Source organism: Mercenaria mercenaria, chromosome 4 (assembly GCF_021730395.1).
Source record: "Mercenaria mercenaria strain notata chromosome 4, MADL_Memer_1, whole genome shotgun sequence".
Classification (NCBI taxonomy): Eukaryota; Metazoa; Mollusca; class Bivalvia; order Venerida; family Veneridae; genus Mercenaria; species Mercenaria mercenaria.
In genome coordinates, this window is record NC_069364.1 from 4,015,040 (window position 1) to 4,035,592 (window position 20,553).

The 20,553-nt window shown below is 34.0% G+C and overlaps 1 protein-coding gene across 1 annotated transcript in view; it reads left to right on the top strand.

The window, feature by feature from the left end:
- The window catches only part of LOC123552616 (zinc finger protein aebp2-like), a 54,336-nt gene that overhangs the window by 21,338 nt on the left and 12,445 nt on the right, over positions 1 to 20,553 (top strand). The window contains exon 4 of the mRNA XM_053540191.1: positions 17,660 to 17,784. Coding sequence (XP_053396166.1) covers positions 17,660 to 17,784 — 125 coding nt within the window. The remainder of the gene's footprint in view (positions 1 to 17,659; positions 17,785 to 20,553) is intronic.

Below are 20,553 nucleotides of genomic sequence, written 5' to 3' on the forward strand. Positions count from 1 at the left end.
GTCATTATGCTGTTCTGGAAATGATGTCATCCAGATGGTTTACAGAAGGTTGAAGGTTCTGCTAGGGTGCCCACAGTGCTTGACGTAATGCCATGTCAGAGAGACACCAGTGGTTCCCTCCGCCATCAGAAATTGTTTCGTTGTGACTTTAAAGGCATCTAACAAAATGCATCATTAAAATACCTAAATTTGAGCTAGGCAAATGAAATATATTCCACTTCGAACTGAATTGAAAGTTGGTCAGTCTGATCTAAGTTTTTTATGCCCCCAGTGTGCAAGCCCTTAATCAAAAATAAGAAATTGACAACTAATCTACTCGATATAAAAAGTAATTTCCTGCGACTGGCACATATTGTGACAGTTTTTGTGCTGAGATGATGAAATCTTATGCAGTTCTTCTTATATATACAGTATATTACTTAAGATTCTTGGTAAGGCAGTCAGGATACAAAAATAAAAAAATTTAACATGCCTTCAGATGCATTAAGCTGACTTAGTGAACATGAATAAATGTAAATGATCAGGCCCCCTTATGGTTTCCAACAAAGCCATTACTTGACCAAATTAAGGTTGACCACATAATTCATCTGTCCAATAGATGACTGTCCTTGGTGGAGTAACTGGGGGTTCAGGTGGTGATCCTTCACTACTTAAATCTGGAAATATAGCTGCTTGTGTGACCAGACTGGACTGAAACATAAAACAGTGATTATAAACACTAAAACTTGCACAGTTTTGGCAAACCTGTTTGCATTGATTAATTATCAGATAGGTTATAAAAAAAGCACAGAATTTTTCATTTCAATGTTGTATAATGACATAAATTTCTTTCCCAATATTTGAGATGTGGTTACAGGTTGACATAAGGTTAAGGATGGGCATGCTATGTCAGGTGTCAAGGGTCACAGTTGGTTGATTTGCCTTTCAAAGGATTAACCTTTCAAAAGAACTTTCCTAATGTATGCTGTTTTTTTTCTCCAATTATTATCAAGCATTTAAACTTTTTATGTATCAGATGGAACACAGCAGGCCATAGCAGATAAAAGTCTGACAATCTTTGCATTATGTTATCAGAGTAAGACATGTTGTATTTTACACTGAAATAGTTTATTTTTAGGTTCTGAAATCTCAGTTAATTGAATTAAACTAAAATAAATAAACTAACTGGCAGTTTGTAGAGCTTCATTCACAATTACATGTCATGTAAAACAGTCAATTGTTAAAAAAAACTTAAACAGTTTTAAAAAGATGGTACACATTTATATAGTGCTAAGTTACAACTTATTAGACATGTACTATTTTTGCTAACATACCTTAGTGTTTATACGCACAAACATGTTCATTTGTGCTGCGCCATGGGAAAACCAACATAGTGGGTGTGCGACCAGCATGGATCCAGACCAGCCTGCGCATCGCGCAGTCTGGTCAGGATCCATGCTGTTCGCTCATAGTCTATCCAATTGCGAAAAGCTAATAGCGAACAGCATGGATCCTGACCAGACTGCGCGGATGCGCAGGCTGGTCTGGATCCATGCTGGTCACAAACCCACTATGTTGGTTTTCTCATGGCACGGCTCATTTAATGTTTTCATAGATTTTATGAAGTAATCTTATTTTCAATTTTACATACCTTTAAATGGCCTATTTAGATGGCCTAGGGTATAAGGTGTCAATCAGGCTATTGAGATTTTTAATTAGGCTAGGGTCACGACAGTGCCTTCCATTATTGCACTAGTGCACTTTCGTGAAACAGACTTTAGGATAATACAAGATAGGCAAGATTTCTTTACAAAGAATCTATATGAAAATATTGTTACTTGTAATATAAAGAAATTAAAATGTCTTTTGAGTCAGTAGCCTAAATATTTGACATTTTATACTTGGGACATTCAGAATTTTTTATGACACTGTTCTACATTGCAGCTTCTTAACAGATAGAAAATTTGATGGGGCACTCCTTCATTAAGTTTAATTTATCACTAGGGCAAGAAAGTAAAGGTAAAACCACAAAACCACATCTTGGCTTTAATGTCATGGCTGTATAACAAATGGCTTTCACACTTCACATGGAAATAATTTAATGTTACATTTGTCAGATTTTTCATACACCTGGCTTAGATCAGGCAAAGTTACTCTTGAAAAAGGAACTTATCATAAAACTGCATCAATATATGAAGACTGTAGGGTTTAGCAATTGGACAGCCATGTAAATTTCCCAGTAAAGATGAAATTCATGTGTTAGAACAAATCTAGTCTTAAATAGTTCATGATCATTCATAAACTGTTCATAAATCATGCCTATTAATGGTCATAGTGTGTTTTACATGATTATCATGAAAACTTTGAAAAATCGGTGTCATGAACAACATCTGTCTACTAATTAGAAGCTTGAACTTTCATGTAGATCATCTAAGAATGTTTCATTACATGATTTTTTGTTCTGAATGGGATCGTAGGATAAATATGGAAAAACTAGCGGGGTTTTACTCATTGGGAAAAGTTAATATCATATTAGAACTTCTAATTATGTAAATGAAAACAAACTGTTTAAATGGTAATCATGGCTAATGTCTATTAACTAGTTCTTCTCAATCATCAAATGCATTATTGGCATTATGATTTTTGATGTGGAAATAAACTTGCATTTTTCGAGTGGAAAAGGTCCTTTTGGAGGTCTTTAGAGAAAAAAACCATAATTAGTTGACAACTGATTACACATGTTCTGATAGTTTCATGCTGTCATGACACATGCCATAATTCTTTGAACTTTGAAAAATAGAAAAAGCATAGTTATCCTGAAGAAAATGTAATGTACTGACTAGTGAAAGTCTACTTTCACATATTGTCTGAACTGCACAGGTATCAAAGTGGGTACATAAACGTATTCAGTATTTTCTACAATGTAAATTTGACAACCTTTGAAGATATTAGATGACTACGTTTCACAGATTTATGTATTTTAATTTCAAATTATGGCACGTTATCAAGAATTTTGTTTTTATTTGCAAATTACTGATGAACAGTTTAATCACAAGAAATTTTTTTATTTAAATAAGAACAGTTTTCAAATAGAAATAATGTATTTTATGTCATAACAAAATTTTGGGACCAATGTCTTTAGATAGAAGCTATTTACATTTTAATTAAACTTCAAATTAATGACAACATTTTCACATTTGTTATGTCTTGGGAATTTTATTTAGAAATTTTGAGACTAGTTTGTTAGCTAGTTTCAATTATCAACTGCAGCAAGTAAAGTTAAAAATCGACGACATGAACATGTTTTTGTACATATTGCTGTATACTTTAAATGGACCCTTAAGTCATTGATTTCACGTGAAATATGTTAATTCTGTAGCATTACATCTTGGTTAGAATTTAGACATAATAGCTTATTGATTATTGACCATAGCTCACAATTATGACCTTTAGAATTGACTAGGTTTTCTCATGTAGTTGTACAGGTAAGGTACACTGGCTGTCTGATCATAACTGTACAATCATTGCACTAGATGTGTCATAAGATGATTGCGCATCCATGTGTTACTAGATCAGAACAATAGTTTCAAACAAATGTTGTTAGTCTACACCTTCAAATTTGTCTTATATTTATGTTGAACAAAAAATTTATGACCTTAAGATATAGTACAGTGAACCTTTTAAGCATCTCAGCAGGGGAACAGCAATTGGTCGTTAACCAGTGGACCCTGATCAGTGGGCGCAGATATATTTATTTTAGACTTGACAGTGTTCAGTATGACTCTTAAATTTCTTTTTCGTAACCTAATTTTCCAAAAATGGCACTTGTGAATAGATGGTCTCAGAATCACTCTCGGTGCATGTTTTTTACAAAACGATTTTCCAACTTCAAACCAAAACAAGTTTGTTTACGTTTTTCGCCATTTTGGTAAAGGGAAGCTACGCTCCACACCTATAATCTAAGCTAAAATCGAAGACTGCCGATACGTTCCGTAAATAATCGAGTGGTTTATATTTCTTTTAATAAAAATTAATTTCATATGAATTTAATAGTATTTTGATGAAAGAAATATAAAAAAAAATCACAAATATTATGATACTATTAAATAAAAGATTGAGTATTATCTTTAACCGAGATCAAACTGTGAACAACAAAATTGACACGAAGTGACACGCTAATTGCTGATGATTATTGGCCATTTGATCGCAACAAAAATAGGATCACACCTTTGGTTATCAGTTTGAATTGAGAAGCACATGTCATTTTATTGTTTTGGTAGTGAAGTCGGGTGAAGCTAAGTAATCACGTGATTCTCGCCTAAAAATTAATTTTGGGAAGAAGCATGGCAGTTGAAAGGGGTCAAATATGGCGGTCAGAAGGCAATTCTGGTGGCCACTGATTGGAGGTGGCCGCTGAATAAAGTGACGTCGGGGGAGTCTCAAAATGACTGCTGAACAGATGTGACTGCTGATCAGAGGTGACCGTTAGTACAGGTTAGACTGTACTTTTTCCAAAGTCATTTTGTCCTGTGTGAACTCTGATTCCAACGTTACTTGCAGAGAATAGGTTGGTACTGGTACAGAATCCAGGAACTCTGGTTAGGTTACCCGTGCACAGTTACCTGGCTGAAACACTGCTGAAAAATGGCAAACAAACAGATGGCATTGAAAACTGGGTTTCCATTGTTGTTTTTTTTAGCAGGTATTAGTTTGATATTTATTCTGAAATGTTTCTTGCAGAAAAAAATAAATGTGTCATGATCTTTTGTGGCCTCTAGCTCCTGAAGTTTGACATTAGAAGCCCTATGGTGAAATTTAGCCCTTGATTTGAATCCTCACTTTGAATACCTTCCAGTTTATTTCCGTCTAGATTAACACAAAGCCGTAGACTCTCCAGTAATGATAATGTTTGCATTGAAGCATTTTATAATCACTTAGTTGTCTTGTTTTTTGTTTTAATCAATCTGCTGATAGACTGTCTTGAAATGTTCAGCTTTAACCTGTACGCAAGGTCATTGTTTGTCATTCAGATGCAAACAAATTATATCACGAGAGTGCTGTCAGAGTGATACTGAATAACAAACAAATGATTAAAAGAATAAAATCACACTTTGAGAATGATGTATTTCAAAAGTACTGTGCATCCTTGAAGACGTCCATTTGCCTATTCTGTTCTGTGCTGCTGTAATGTGACATACAAACAGTGTACATGCAACCATATATAATTATTACATACGGTATTTAGGCTTCTTGTTTAATAGGATAAATCTGGTTATGTTCGACTTATTTTTGAGACATTGTTATCTGGGTATAAAGTTTCTGACTTGCTACCCATTAAGTTTGTATAGCCTAAAGTACTTTTAAAATTTAGTAAAGATTAAATGGATGAGCCAATATATCAGAAGATCAGCATGATTTAGGTTAAGTTCTGCTATAAATGTTGCAGGAATCAGCTAAATTTTAGTGCCTGTATTGTAAAAGACGGAATTTGACTTAAGCAAAAAGCAGATTAACCCGTCTCATAATGGACACATTTGATTCTGCCTTTGCGAACAGTGTAGATCATGATCAGCATGCACATCTGTGCAGCCTGATAAAGATCTGCACTGTTCGCCATTCAGTCAGTATCTTTCTGGTATGCACCCCTTTTAACAGTTAATGGTACTGTCCAAGCCTTTTTAACAGTTAATGGTACTGTCCAAATTGAATGATAGACAAGTTCATTATAGAAATTTAGCAGGGTAAGGGTTAAGATTATTATGTCGTTCAAGTTTTAATAAGGCAACAAAACAATAGATTAGTATGCATTACCTAATACCCAATCTGGTTTAAATTTGCGTAAGTTGGGTAAAATGGACTGGGTATTTCAAACCACGTAACTATGTGATATTTACCTAAATTTGCTTTTTGCTATTTACATTTGCATATACTTGCATTTTAGTTCAAATTGTTAAAATTCAAGGACATGGTGAAAATTGTGTTGACTGTTCAGTTGTAGAAAAGTATTAACTTGTACAAAGTAGTCTGCCAAAGAATGTTAATGTTATTCTTTCTGCCCAGTCTATATTAGTCATTGCATTTTTCAACAAAAATTAGTTGATATGAGGTGTAAAAGTATATAAATCCCCGCCCCCATCCCAAATTTAAGGCTGTGTATTGATAGGAGTCTTCAATATGTCATCTTCATTTCAATAAAAATTCAGTATTCCTCCATGATTTAAAGCGTAATTATAATTTTAGATTTAGAAATTGTTTCACGGAGTTATACTTTTTCATTTGCTTTTAAGAAAACATGAATTATCTTAATCACAAAGAATTCTGATGATTTTAGGATTTTTATAAATCGATCAACTTCCTGTGTCAAACCTTAGATCTAAGCACAAAATAATTATGTCTCCCACCACATAGTGGTGTGGGAGATATGAGCCGTACCATGAGAAAACCAACGTAGTGCATTTGCGACCAGCATGGATCCAGACCAGTCTGCACATCTGCGCAGTCTGCTCAGGATCCGTGCTGTTCGCTAACGCTTTCTTTAATTGCAATAAGCTTTAAAAAAGAGAACAGCATGGATCCTGACCAGACTGCATGGATGCGCAGGCTGGTCTGGATCCATGCTGGTCACAAATGCACTAAATTGGTTTTCTGATTTCTCATATATTGATTTACTGCTGTCTGTGTGTGTGTCTGTCACAAATCTTGTCTGCACTAAGTCAAACAGTTCTCATCAATCTTCACCAAACTTTAACAAAATGTGTTTACCAATAAGTCTTCGGCCAAGTTTGATAACGAGCCAGATCGCCTCAGGCACTTCAGAATTATGGCCCTTGAATTACCAAAAATTGGCCTTTTTACTCTTGTCCGCGCTCTAAGTCGAACAGTTCTCATCCAATCTTCACCATACTTTAACAAAATGTGTTTACCAATAAGTCCTTGGCCATGTTCTATTAAGAGCCAAATTGCCCCAGGCACTTCAGAATTATGGCCCTTGAATTACCGAAAATCACACTGTACACAGATGCCAATGATACAATGTATTGGTGCATGGTTGACTCACTACCAGTATTCAGATGATTAGGCAGTTATGGGAGACATGCGCTTTTCTCAAATCTTTGATATAGACACTTAGTGTATACAGTAATTGTCGATGTGCACACATCAAATGAAAAATTGCATTTTATGGATTTTCCCTGTGCAATTTTGATATGCATTATTATTATTTGATTTGGGTATTTTGCAAATTTAGTTGTGTTTATGCAAACACATAGTTTATCTGTTGCTCTGAGAAAAGATGTGACTAAAATTATCACTCTTGTCTACTTTCCAATGACAGAATTGCAGAATGTATTATTCAAATGACAGGAACTGATCAATGTTGCATTGACACTAATTGCTGGGAAAATCCATAATAATTTTGTGTTATAGGGTCTATAGATACATGGAAGTGCTCCTATAGATTATTCACATCGCAATGATCTTTAGAATGAAAAACAAAACACACAGTATAATACTATTATAGTTTGGTTTTGACGTTTGAGAATTCACTTCAATTTATAGACTCGTCTGCCGATTACGAAAAATGGCATGATTTACCAATTAAGCTTTATTTAGGTAAGAACCACTATCGTACCAAATAACATTACCGCTGTAACAGACCGTTCCATTATTAAAAGTAGAAAAACATTGCTGGCCTCAAAACTGAACTATACCTGATGAGTTACAGTACCATTATTTAACAAAAGTAATTTTTTACTCCGGCCACAAAAGGATCAGACAGAGACAGATTCTAAAAGAAGTCCAGATTTATAACGCTAAATTTTTCGAAATTTTAATTTTTAAAGTTTTATGTATGTAAAAACAAGCGGTGATTTTGTGATATATTTTTTTTTTTGTGAAATACACAGTTAAAAGAATAAATTATACTGTAAAATTATTTGATTACATGGACACAGAATTTCTTGGTTTTTGGAATATGAATTCATGGACTTCAACTTTGAACATAAAATATCTGGGAATTTATTTTTTGTGTTGGAGTAAAATTTCTTAGATGGACTCGACCACAAAATCCATGGAAAATCAGTCCACCTTGAATATTGATGATTTCCCAGTAGTATAAAAAAAAGTTCTGTATTATATCACAAGTTTCACTTATCTTCTTATATCATGCTTGTAAGAAAGATGGCTTAAATGACAAAATATACTTTAGTTGTGGAAATTATGATATTCTCAAGTTAACCTGGCATCGATAATTATGAACCAGGAAAAACTGGTGACAAATTTTACACCGATTGCGATTGGCTTGAATTTCATATGTGGCTGAGATACAACTATCAAAGGCTTCAGAACCCATAGGAGACCCTAGATATATATTACACTTCTGAGAAAGTTAATAGATTATAGAATGTTCATTGTATTGATCTATTTACGGGATTGTACTTAATACTAGTGTCTTTGTCAGGAAAATATCATTGTGCATTTGTTAGGCAAAATATCATTAAGTTCTGTGTCGGTACTGTAGCGAATCTCGAGTACAGTATATTTGATTAAGTTTTACATCCTTTTTCTTAGTACATTTTCTGTAGTAATGTCCTCCACACAAAGCTTTATGGGAAATCAATGCGGTCTAATTTAAGATGCTATAACCATTAACAAATGTAACAAAGACAAAGTGATGTCTGCAAAATATAGGTTATTCAGCACAGTATGCAGTGGGTATTGATTGGGACTGTGGTTTTATCCCGAAAATGGGCCTATGAGAAACCAAACTAATAATTCACTTTTGACAAAAACTTCCTTAAAAGCTCAAACTGTAAAAAGGAGCTCGAGTATTGTTTAGAACTTGAATTTAGTACCTATAAAAAAATATTGGCATTATAGACTGGGCTGAGACCTGGAACAGACCAGCGTCGTCACGGCGACACTGCCATGCAGTGATTGTTAAATAAGACCAAGTTTTCTAATTGTGTTTAATATTTAAGCAAGTAAAAAGTTGCAAGCGTTCTGAATAAAAGTTAATGCCAGAGTATTAAGAATGGAGCCATTTCATTGGTCAATCATGACTCCAGTATTGAGGATAGGATCAGCCAGTTTGAAACTGGTGTTTTGAGGTTTGTCTCCAAACTGGCTTTGTATTTTTTGGACTCAAAAGAAAAGTGATATAAATCATGCAGTACAATATTATAATTAACTTTGTATCTTTCTTAGTGCCTGACTGGTTGATTTAATTGATTGCAATTGGAGGGACAGCAAGGTGATTGATCAGACGTAATCAGTCAATCACAACAATTAACAATATTTCATCAGAAGTGGATACAGAAATTTTCGAATAAAAGCGGTGTATTAAGTACATTATTGAATGCTGTGTGCCTGACTAAACTTGAGTACAAACACTCACATAATTTATTGTTCTATATATATGATCAACAAACAAGACTTAGTGCAATTCTATAAAACTTGCAACAAGTATTTAACTTTTAATGATAAGTATATCATGTGGTTGCACCAAAAAAAAGAATGAGCTGAGCCATTGCAGGGCCTCTCTGGGTTTTTCATACTTGTCGCCAACTTTCGCCAATTTGAAAAGTTGGAGCACTTTTGAGCCATTTTTGAGCCAAAGTTTGAGCCACTTTTATTTCTTTTAGTTGGCTGTCATAGTGTGCATAGAGAAATAAATATTGTAAATAATTTCATAGGAATAATAACAACTTTTGAAGGGTATTAGTTATTGTAGAAGTAATTCAATTGTAGTTGGATAAAAAATGACACAAATCATTCTCTAATTTAAGAAATTCATATCTATCATGTCAGAATACCATATTTCAGGACTCATTTATTTCGGAAAGGAAAATTCGGATTTTTTTCTATTCTAAAGGTCGAGTTGAACACTCTTCTAATGATTTTTAAGAAGCCACGGTAGCAAGTGATATCTTCCAGTTTCTGAACATTTCAATTTCAAAGAAATTAACCAGGTCCGGGATCAAATTTGAGGCCAATGTGTTTATATTTTCGGATCCATCGTTAAAATCTTACCGTAATCGGCGTTAATTTTGGTGATTCTCGGCAGAGGTCAAACATACAAACTGGCAGATGTTTTGATTACTGATTATCTTCAATCACACTTATTTCGAATTATCTTCTCAAAGTGTCAACCAACTTCAATAGTCGATTGTCAATACACAGCCTACACTGGTTATCGATTTTATTCACTACCAGCGTCTAGGTAAACACGTTTTCGGGAACCAATTCTGGGCCGCTTATATCACTAACGGAAAAACAAATGCGAGAAAAAAACTATGCTCACTTATTTTCGCCAGTTCGCAAAATTTAGCGCCAAATTCTTAAAATTATCGCAAATGGCGACATTGGCTATCGGCAGCGGAGGCCCTGCATGAGAAAACCAACATAGTGCGTTTGCGACCAGCATGGATCAGACCAGCCTGCGCATCCGCACAGTCTGGTCAGGATCCATGCTGTTCGCTTTCAAAGCCAATTGCAATTAGAGAAACTGTGTCGCAAACGCACTATGATGGTTTTCTCATGGCGTGACTCGAATAAAAAACTAAAAAACAACAAGAATAACCACAAAAGCCACAATTATCCATGCTGAATTCATTAATTAGAAGACTTAAACAAAGAGCTTTGTTTTTGTACATAATATAGAACATTTAAAGTTTTTCTAGCCTTAAAATTACAGTTATTTTTTACATGCATTTGCGATGATCACATAACAAATGAAAAAAATCTGTTAAATTGCTGTTTTTAGCTCCACTATTCTGAGTATAGGGGGGCTATTCTACTCGCCCTGGCGTAGGTGTGACCATTCTTGGTTTAAGTTTTACGGCAACCTTTGTTTTTCTGTCACATCTTTTTATGCCCCCGAAGGGAGGCATATTAGTTTACAACTGTCCGTCCGTTCGTTTGTCACATTAACTTTTTGCATAAAGGCACTTTACTCGTGAACCACTGCACCCAGGACCTTCAAACTTCACATGCTGATAGTACTTATTGAGTACACAACCCCTACTGACTTCGGGGTCACCAGGTCAAAGGTCACCAGGTCAAAGGTCAAGGCGCTGCGGGGGCATTTGTCACTATCAGTGACAGGTCTTGTTTACTATTGCTTATATCTTACTGTAACTTCACATAAACATTGTCCAGTATACAAACAAAGTATATGTAGGGGCTGAGCCCATTATACCCAAGGTCAGGGTCACCAAGGTGTTATACTTAGGTTATTTTTAAGGTTAAAGTTTTTTGGCAACCTTTGTTTTTCTGTCAGATCTTTGTTACTATTGCTTATATCTTACTGTAAGTTCACATAAACATTGTCCAGCATACAAACAAAGTGTGTGCAGGGGCTGGGCCCATTATACCCAAGGTCAAGGTCACAAAGTTGTTATGCTTGGAATTATTTTCATGTTAAATTTTTTCAGAAGCTTTTAGACATAATTATCTTTGATACTTTAAAAGATAATGACTTGAAATTAAAAATATTTCTTTATAATCATCATCTGCATGTGTGGGTACAAACCCCATAACTCTTATTGTATTTTTGACAGAATTATGCCCCTTTTGTACTTTTTTTGCAATCTTCACTTTCTGGATATAACTTTAATGCAATATAAGATAAAGACTTGAAACTTAAAATGTGTCTTTATCATCATCATATGCGTGTTAGGTAACAATCCCCATAACTCTGATTTGTATTTTTGACCAAATTATGCCCCTTTCATACTTAAATTTTTTAACAAGCTTCGTTTTCTGGACATAACTTTGGTACTATGTAAGATAATGACCTGAAACTCAAAATATATCCTTACCATCATCATCTGCATGTGTGGTAATATTGCCAATAACTCTGATTTGTGTTCTTGACAGAATTATGCCCCTTGGTGTATCTTCCTTTTAACGTAGAGGTCTCTTATTGAGACATATATTCATTTTACTGTCAAATCGCCGAATAGTGGAGCACGCTGTCTTATGGACAGCTCTTGTTTTGTTACACTAGTGTTTTCTTCTTGTTAAAATGTATTCATTTCATGTTACTTTCGTGACTGTGTATGTTAATACAGCGAACTTGCCCATTCCGAGCCAGTTTTTAATTTTTTATCATTTACTTCGTCAAGTTTATATTTTAAATATAAATTTCATTTTAAATGCTGGACAAATATGTCACAATTAAAATAATGTGAAAAGAAATTCGAAAACAAAACATTGTAACGGATTTCTGTAATTGATCAGACTGGTACTGTGCGTAAACACGGGTCATACTTGCTATTCCGAATCACCAACAATGACCTGAAATGTGGTTTTCTATACTATCCACAACAACATAAAACTACCATTTGAATCGAAAACTGAAATTATTTTATTGTCAGGAATAGGAATAATCGCATTTAAGGCCAATTAAATAACTAAAACGATAGGCATGACATCCTTCTTTGGCATTATTAAAATTTCTGTTTAAAACAGACATTGGCGTCTTGTCCTTTATGTGAATAAATAGTCACCATTGTATAATAATACCTCCGCATTTTTCTTTAACATCTGGCCATGGTAAAAAACAATAACATAAATTATTTTGGACACATTGAATCGATATTTTTTCGCAATCTTTAAACAACTTGCAGCAGAACTGAACTGAAAATGTGTGATTCGGAATAGGACAATGTATGCCATCTATATTTCCTCTTTAGGCCATCTCAATGGACAGATTGTTTTTAATGTGGGATATATGACTGAAGAGCATAAAATTTCTTCTTTTTAATCTCCCTTCCGTTCATTTCATTAAAAAACTAGAACGCAAGCGCTCTTTGAATCTGACATTTTTTTACATTCGTCAAATTCTCACATAAGAAAAAATATAGCATTTGGACAATGTTGTAATATGTATTACAGTATGTAAGAATAACTTGAACATTTACAGCAATTAATTGTATTTAAGTATTAGATATAAACCAAAACATAGCTTACGGTTTTTCTTGACGTATGCGCGACGTCTGCTTAAAAACTTGGAAATGAGTCAATTTTCAGACTGGTTCGGAATAGGCAAGTTCACTGTAACAGACACCATAGAAAATTTTTATTCATAAACTAGCTTTGAACTGGATTACTATACACCTTATAGGTATACATGCGTAAAATAATAATGTTGAGATGCCCCCCATCTATGAAATGAAAGGTCAATGTATTGATAGCTTGTCAGATATCTTCCTTTTGTATAGCCAACACGATTATCTATTGTTTCAAAGAAATAACTATTTTGTCATCATGACTTTGTGGAAATGATAAAAAAAAAAAACAAAAAAAACATTAATTTAAAATTATGAAAAAATGTTTCAGATTTTTATTTTATGCTTACTTTGGCAAGAATGACATTGTCTTTTATTACTGTTCTGTATTTAAATTGTCAGTGTTTGATCTTATTTGATGTTTATATCACTGTAATTTCAAGCCTAACCATTTTCAACTCTTTCAGTGAGTGAGAATATCCCACAGGTTGTGCCTGTATGAAAAAAAAAGCCCGCAGGAGTATCTAAGAATTTCCCCCATCAAATACCCCACTATTTCTGGAATGTCTAAAGTGATGACCTGCCTGTCCATGCATGTAATATAAAATACCAGCAACCCACACCCCATACCTGAGCACTCTGCGGCATGTAGAGGGATTTAGTCACATCTTTCAGTTAATGTTTTACCACTCTGTCTTTAAGTTTCAAAGAAAAACAGTCTGCATAAGTTTTTGGCAAAATTTGAAAAGTTGCAGACATTTTATCAGGAAAAAAATGCATCAGCAACTTTTGAAAAGTTGCAGAGATTGTGATAATATTATACTGTTATAACACATACCTCTCTCCCTCCATTATCATTTTCTGTTGTATATATGTCAGATCTTTATCTGACATGTCAGGCCAAACATTTGTTAGATTTGTTTTAGAATTCTGGTCAAGGTACCTTGACAAAGTTTGGAAAGGTTGCAGAGAGTGAACACTTTTATCATATAAGTCAATACTCTCGGTGCAAAAGGTAGATAACTAATTCTTTATGTTTATTCAGTTATCCACTTTTAGCACTGAAGTCATTTAATCACTGGCACTCCTAAGTTTGGCTTGAGTTATTTGTGGCAGCATACAGGCCAAACACCACCAATTTCTGTCAGGCTCATTCACTTAACATGCTTGCCTGATCCATTCCTCGTGTCATATGCCATGTTGGTTTGTCAGATATAAATAATAATAATATCTATGTAATTAAAGGTGTACTACAGTACTATACACCCAAATTTCATTTATGAACATATGAACACGTACTATAAACATTTAATGTAAACATAAAATTTAATAGCTTTATGCGATTAACAATATTATGCATTAGGTTTAAAAAGTAACACACTTATTATATGTTGGCTAAACACAGTATATATGTGTACAGCCATTAGATTAACTGGAAGTCTTTTTAACGATAGACTATCATTTCATTACCTATTCATTTAACTTATATTATTAAATAAAGATAAATACATTTGATGAGAATTTTCTACATAATGGAGTTAATATCTAAAGATAAATTATTATAGTGTAAGACGGACATTGGATATCTTTAACTCTATGTGTTGAAAGTGTCTAATTGACATAATCATTGCAAATCTGCAACTATTGCTAAGAAAGAACTGACCAAAGAGGTATTTAACCCTTGACCCTGCTAAATTTCTATAATGAACTTGTCCATCTTTCAATTTGGACATTTATAGTTCATACGGGTATTCACTGAAGATTTACTGACAGACTGAACAGCAAACAGTGCAGATCATGCAGATGTGCAGGCTGATCTTGATCTGCACTGGTTGCAAAGGCAGATACAATTGCTGCGAGTATTCTAAGAGTTAAAAACATCTTTCAAGCAATTTCAGATGATGCTATTTTGCAAAAGGTCAAAGAAAGTCATTAGACATCTAAGGTAAAAGTTACACTTCAAAGTCAAAAACCTATAGTATCGTTGACTATGTAAACATTTTATGTGGATTTTTAAGATGTATTTGAGCCGTGCCATGAGAAAACCAACATAGTGGGTTTGCGACCAGCAAGGATCCAGACCAGCCTGCGCATCCGCGCAGTCTGGTCAGGATCCATGCTGTTCGCTAGCAGTTTCTCCAATTCCAATAGGCTTTAAAAGCGAACAGCATGGAGCCTGACCAGACTGCGCGGATGCGCAGGCTGGTCTGGATCCATGCTGGTCGCAAACCCACTATGTTGGTTTTCTCATGGCACGGCTCATTTAAAACAATCATATCACAAGAAAGGATCTTCTGTATACCTTTAAGGAGGTTCCAGCTTGCCTTGCTAAGAAGAAAAATCTGAAAACTGTGAAATATATCTCTGAGAAACAAAATGTTCATTTCCTGCCCTAGGGACTGTTTCTGCAGCTTGTACAACATCTGGAATATAAAGAATTACCGTTATGAAATTAGCTTCCTTTCAGTGGGCTTCATGTATACTGGAACAGCAGACTAGGCCTCAAGTGGTTTAACTCATTTTGCTCACATCATGGCTCCCATTATCTCTGAAAAATCTCCCTAGCCTGGGGATCCTGGAATTCAAATCAGAATATGTGTGGAATATTGCTTTGCTTTTTTACTTGATGATGCAGTGGATTTTTAGCTCATCAGATATTTTGAAAAAAAATCTATGAGCATTGGCTTATCTGATTTTTGAAAAAAATAAATCTACAAGCTGTTGTTGTCACTTGATCGTTAGCACGTAGTTGTTAAGATTTTGAGTCAAAAACTATAAGAGCTACCGGTATATATAAACGTCGGAACTTTTCACTCTTAATAATTAAGGATAACTACCCGTAATAGGCCTCAATTTTACCAAAAGCGTACATACAACTTGATAATGTAAGCCTTGAAAATGTCAAACGATAAAAATGAGGTGCATATTGACAAGTTATATAGTGACTGAAGTTCTCAAAATTTCCTTTAGATTACCTCCCCTGATAATTTTGGTTTTTCATGAGTTATCTCCCCTGAAAACTAGAAAGAAAAAAAAAATAATGTTCTCCTTTTCCCTATGGGGAATTTTAGATTTCCTTTTGATATTTGTATCAGAATCATATAATGCAACTTTCTACCGCAAAATTTTCTCGAAATTCAAGCTCAGATTCTCATAATCAAAGAAATTATATATTTCCCATAGGCATCAATGTTAACTTCAATACTGATTATCTCCCCAAAAAAATAATAAAATTCGAAAAATCTCTCAGTGAAATGTTTTAAATTTTAAATGTCTTTAAAGTGACCAAATTTCATTTGAATATTACCATCCAGTTACAAGATAAGAAATATGGCTATTACACCATGTTATCCCTAATTTAGTAAGTAGACCAAGACTCATATCTCATGCATTTATCAAAATTATAATGGACCTTTATTTGAGTTTCTTAGTAAAAAGTTTTGTTTAGGTCCAGTTTTCTTGAATACTTGTAAGAGCAGATAGCTTTGAAACTTTGCAGAGTTGTTTATCATGAGGTCAGTATTTTAATCAAGAACCATTACTCTTGCATTTTGTCAGTGTTGTGGCCCTTTTGGTACTTGCTTGGTTAGCATTTTGGTTTATGTCCACTTTGCTTGAATACGTATAATAAGAATAACAGCTTTAAAACTTTGAGCACTTTTTATCATCATAAATTGAGTATGTTGGCTAAGAACCATAACTCCAGCCTCCATCTGTTTTTAGAATTGAGGTCCTATTTGTACAAACTCTGATTTGCTTTTTGTCAGAATTATAGCCCTTGATATAGTCAGAAAATTGAAATTTCTTGTTAACTTGCATACTACAAGAGCTATAGCTGTGAAAGTTTGTACACTTGTTCATTATTATTAGGTAAGGAAGAAGCTTGTGAATCAGAACTCTGACTTGCATTTTGTTTAAAGTATGGCCCTTTTTAACTTAGAAAATAGGCATTTCTTTGTTATCTTTGATTCTGTTCACTTTTCTTAAATACACATCATGTATACTTTAGCAAGGATGTCTGGTTTGCTGTCATTGAATGGTATTTAGCCTGCTGGCGGCAAGTGATATTGCCTTTGCGACCAGTGCAGACCAAGATCAGCCTGCAGTCTGATCATGGTCTGCACTGTTCGCTACTCAGTCTGTAAATTTTCAGTGAACATCGCTTCAAATATTAAATGGTACTTCCCAAACTGAATGATAGACCAGTCCATTTTAGAAATTTAGCAGGGTAAAGGTTAGAGGCCACAAGTCATTAACCATACCTCAATCATTTAAGCTGAAAAAAGTACTATTTTGTAGAAAGTTCCAACAAAAAGAAAAACACTCTGCTTTTTCATTTTAAAAAAAGTGAAATCTTGAAATATCTTTTTGAAATAATATATATATATATTTGCCTATTCCTTTAGTTTTTGTATAAGATGTTAATTTGTAATAATGTATATATACAACAGATGTATATCACACAATGCACAGTCTGATTAAACCATACTATTGTAGGGATGGTAAAACTTCCAATTTGATACTTGTAGCAGCTGGTGTATTTATGTAAATTGCATAATTATTAACATCTTCAAATGGGTATTTTATCAGCACTAGAGTATAATTTATTCTAATTACAATAGCAAACATATATTTATCATAGCCCTGAGTATGGAGTTTTGTATTTTCAGTGAAGACAGAAGACTATTTTGACACAGGGATAATGGACAGGCTACAGCAACAGCTCAACGTCATAACAGAAAGGACTCAGCTTGATCTCAATGGCAGTAACAACTCTGTCACATTCCATAGTTCTGTAAGTTACATCTCTGTCACATTCCATAGTTCTGTAAGTTACATCTCTGTCACATTCCATAGTTCTGTAAGTTACATCTCTGTCACATTCCATACTTCTGTAAGTTACATCTCTGTCACATTCCATAGTTCTGTAAGTTACAGCTCTGTCACATTCTGTGGTTCTGTAAGTTACATCTCTGTCACATTCCATAGCTCTGTAAGTTACATCTCTGTCACATTCCATAGCTATGTAAGTTACATCTCTGTCACATTCCATAGTTCTATGAGTTAATCTCTGTCACATTCCATAGCTCTGTAAGTTACATCTCTGTCACATTCCATAGCTCTGTAAGTTACATCTCTGTCACTTTCCATAGCTCAGTAAGTTAAATCTCTGTCACATTCCATAGTTCTGTAAGTTACATCCCTGTCACATTCCATAGCTCTGTAAGTTACATCCCTGTCACATTCCATAGTTCTGTGAGTTAATCTCTGTCACATTCCATAATTCTGTAAGTTACAGCTCTGTCACATTCCATAGTTCTGTAAGTTACATCACTGTCACATTCCACTGGGATTTGTTTCATCTCTGACCACTGCCCTTTTCGAGTAAGTTATGAGGCCAAAAGGGACACATGGATTTTTTTTTCTGACCACTGCTTTTTCTAGTAAAAGTTATGAGCACAAGCGAAGATAATTAGTCTTGTACTACTTATATTCCTAGTTATACCAAAAATATTAGTAATGATTTTGTTAACTTTAAAAAGCATTTAAAATCATTTTTTATTTTAAAATTGCATTTAAAATAATTTTAATAATCATTTATTAATAAAAATTCAAAAAATAAAAAAAAATGTTTAAAAAAAAAAAAAAGTGTTTTCATTTTGACATGTATTGCCTATAAGTGGGTGGGGTTCGATGCCTTCGCATGTTTTATTCTCGAAAAAATACTTCAAAATAAGAACTCCTTTTGCAACAGTTGTCATAGTTTTCTTAAATGTAGACTTTTTATTGGCTTTTTATTAAGATTCCCCTAAAAAATCTCATCAGAAATGACAGAAATATCCGAAAATCACGGTCGCGAAAACTGGTGACAAATTCGGAAAACGTAAGTAAGAATTAAATATTTGATAAAATACATACGTTTTATTGCTTTTCTATATCATAGCTATTCAATACTTACAATTTCTGCTTGTCTAAAGGATTTTTATTTGTTTTTGCCCAAACTAACCCTCGGCAATCATAGAAAATTTGTCTAACGGCCGACTGCTCATAAAATCGTATCAAGTGCACAAAATGATGATTATAATTATCCAGTTTGCTATTCAATAATCTAATTATCGCCAATTAACTGCCTGATCAAATAAGATTTTGCAAATTGGCTCCCTCCCTTTCAATAACGGATGTTGTGTCTACACAGATTATCGATTTTTCACACCTTTTGGTTTGTAAAACTGGCCATATTCTTAGTTTTGCAGACAGACATAGCTTTGGGCCATTTTTGCCAATTAGAAAATTTCGGAGCCACATTTAATTTTTTGTCGTAAATGGCTCAAGTGGCGATCGACAGCGTGACCCCTGTGTCACAATCCATAGTTCTGTAAGTTACATCTCTGTCAAGTTACATCTCTGTCACTTTCCATAGCTCTGTAAGTTACATCCCTGTCACATTCCACAGTTCTGTGAGTTACATCTTTGTCACATTCTATAGTTTTTGTAAGTTTCATCTCTGCCACATTCCATGGCTCTGTAAGTTACTTTTTATAGTTCAGTAACTTACATCTCTGTCACTTTCCATAGTTCTGTAAGTTACATCTCTGTCACATTTTATAGTTCTGTAAGTTACAACTCTGTCATATTCCATATTTCTGTTAGTTACATCTCTGTCACATTCAATAGTTCTGTAAGTTACATCTCTGTCACAGTACATAGTTCTGTAAGTTATAGTCTGTCACATTCCATAGTTCTGTCACATTCAATAATTCTTTAAGTAATATCATTGTCACATTTCATAGTTCTATATGTTATATGTCTGTCACATTCCATAGTTCTGTAAGTTACATCTCTGTCACTGTACATAGTTCTGTAAGTTACATGTCTGTCACATTCCATAGTTCTGTCACATTCAATAGTTCTTTAAGTAATATCATTGTCACATTTCATAGTTCTATATGTTATATGTCTGTCACATTCCATAGTTCTGTAAGCTATATTTCGGTCACATTCCATAGTTCTGTAAAATATATTTTTGTATCATTCCAGTTCTTCAGAAGACATTCTTAAGTTAACAGTTACAGTTCTGTAGGTGACATTTATGTCACATTACAGAAATCTGTAACAATCTACAGTTCTATTCGTCCTATAAGTTATGTTTGACATTCTGTTTGCGAAATACCAGATACCTGCAGTAACTTACTTAGAACTGCTATTTTATGGCATAAATGTTGTAAATTTCTCTTCACAAAGGAAACCATATTTGTTGAGAAGTAAGTGCAGATGTAGTGCTCAGTCATTAAAACATTATCAACAACTTGGATCTATATTAATTATAGGAAAACCATAAAAGTTTAAAAGGAGTTTGTTAAGATGCGGTTTGGAAAATTATATATAATTTATCAAGTTACGAGATTGTACTATTTAACAGTTTACAATAAAATGCTTTATTATGTAGTTATCAGTATTCAAAGAATTCCTTTGTACCGACTGAACACATACCAAGGGAGGCAAGCTAAAATTTAAGGTGATTTGCTTAAGACTACAAGAGCTGGTTCCCTTGAATTGTTAAATG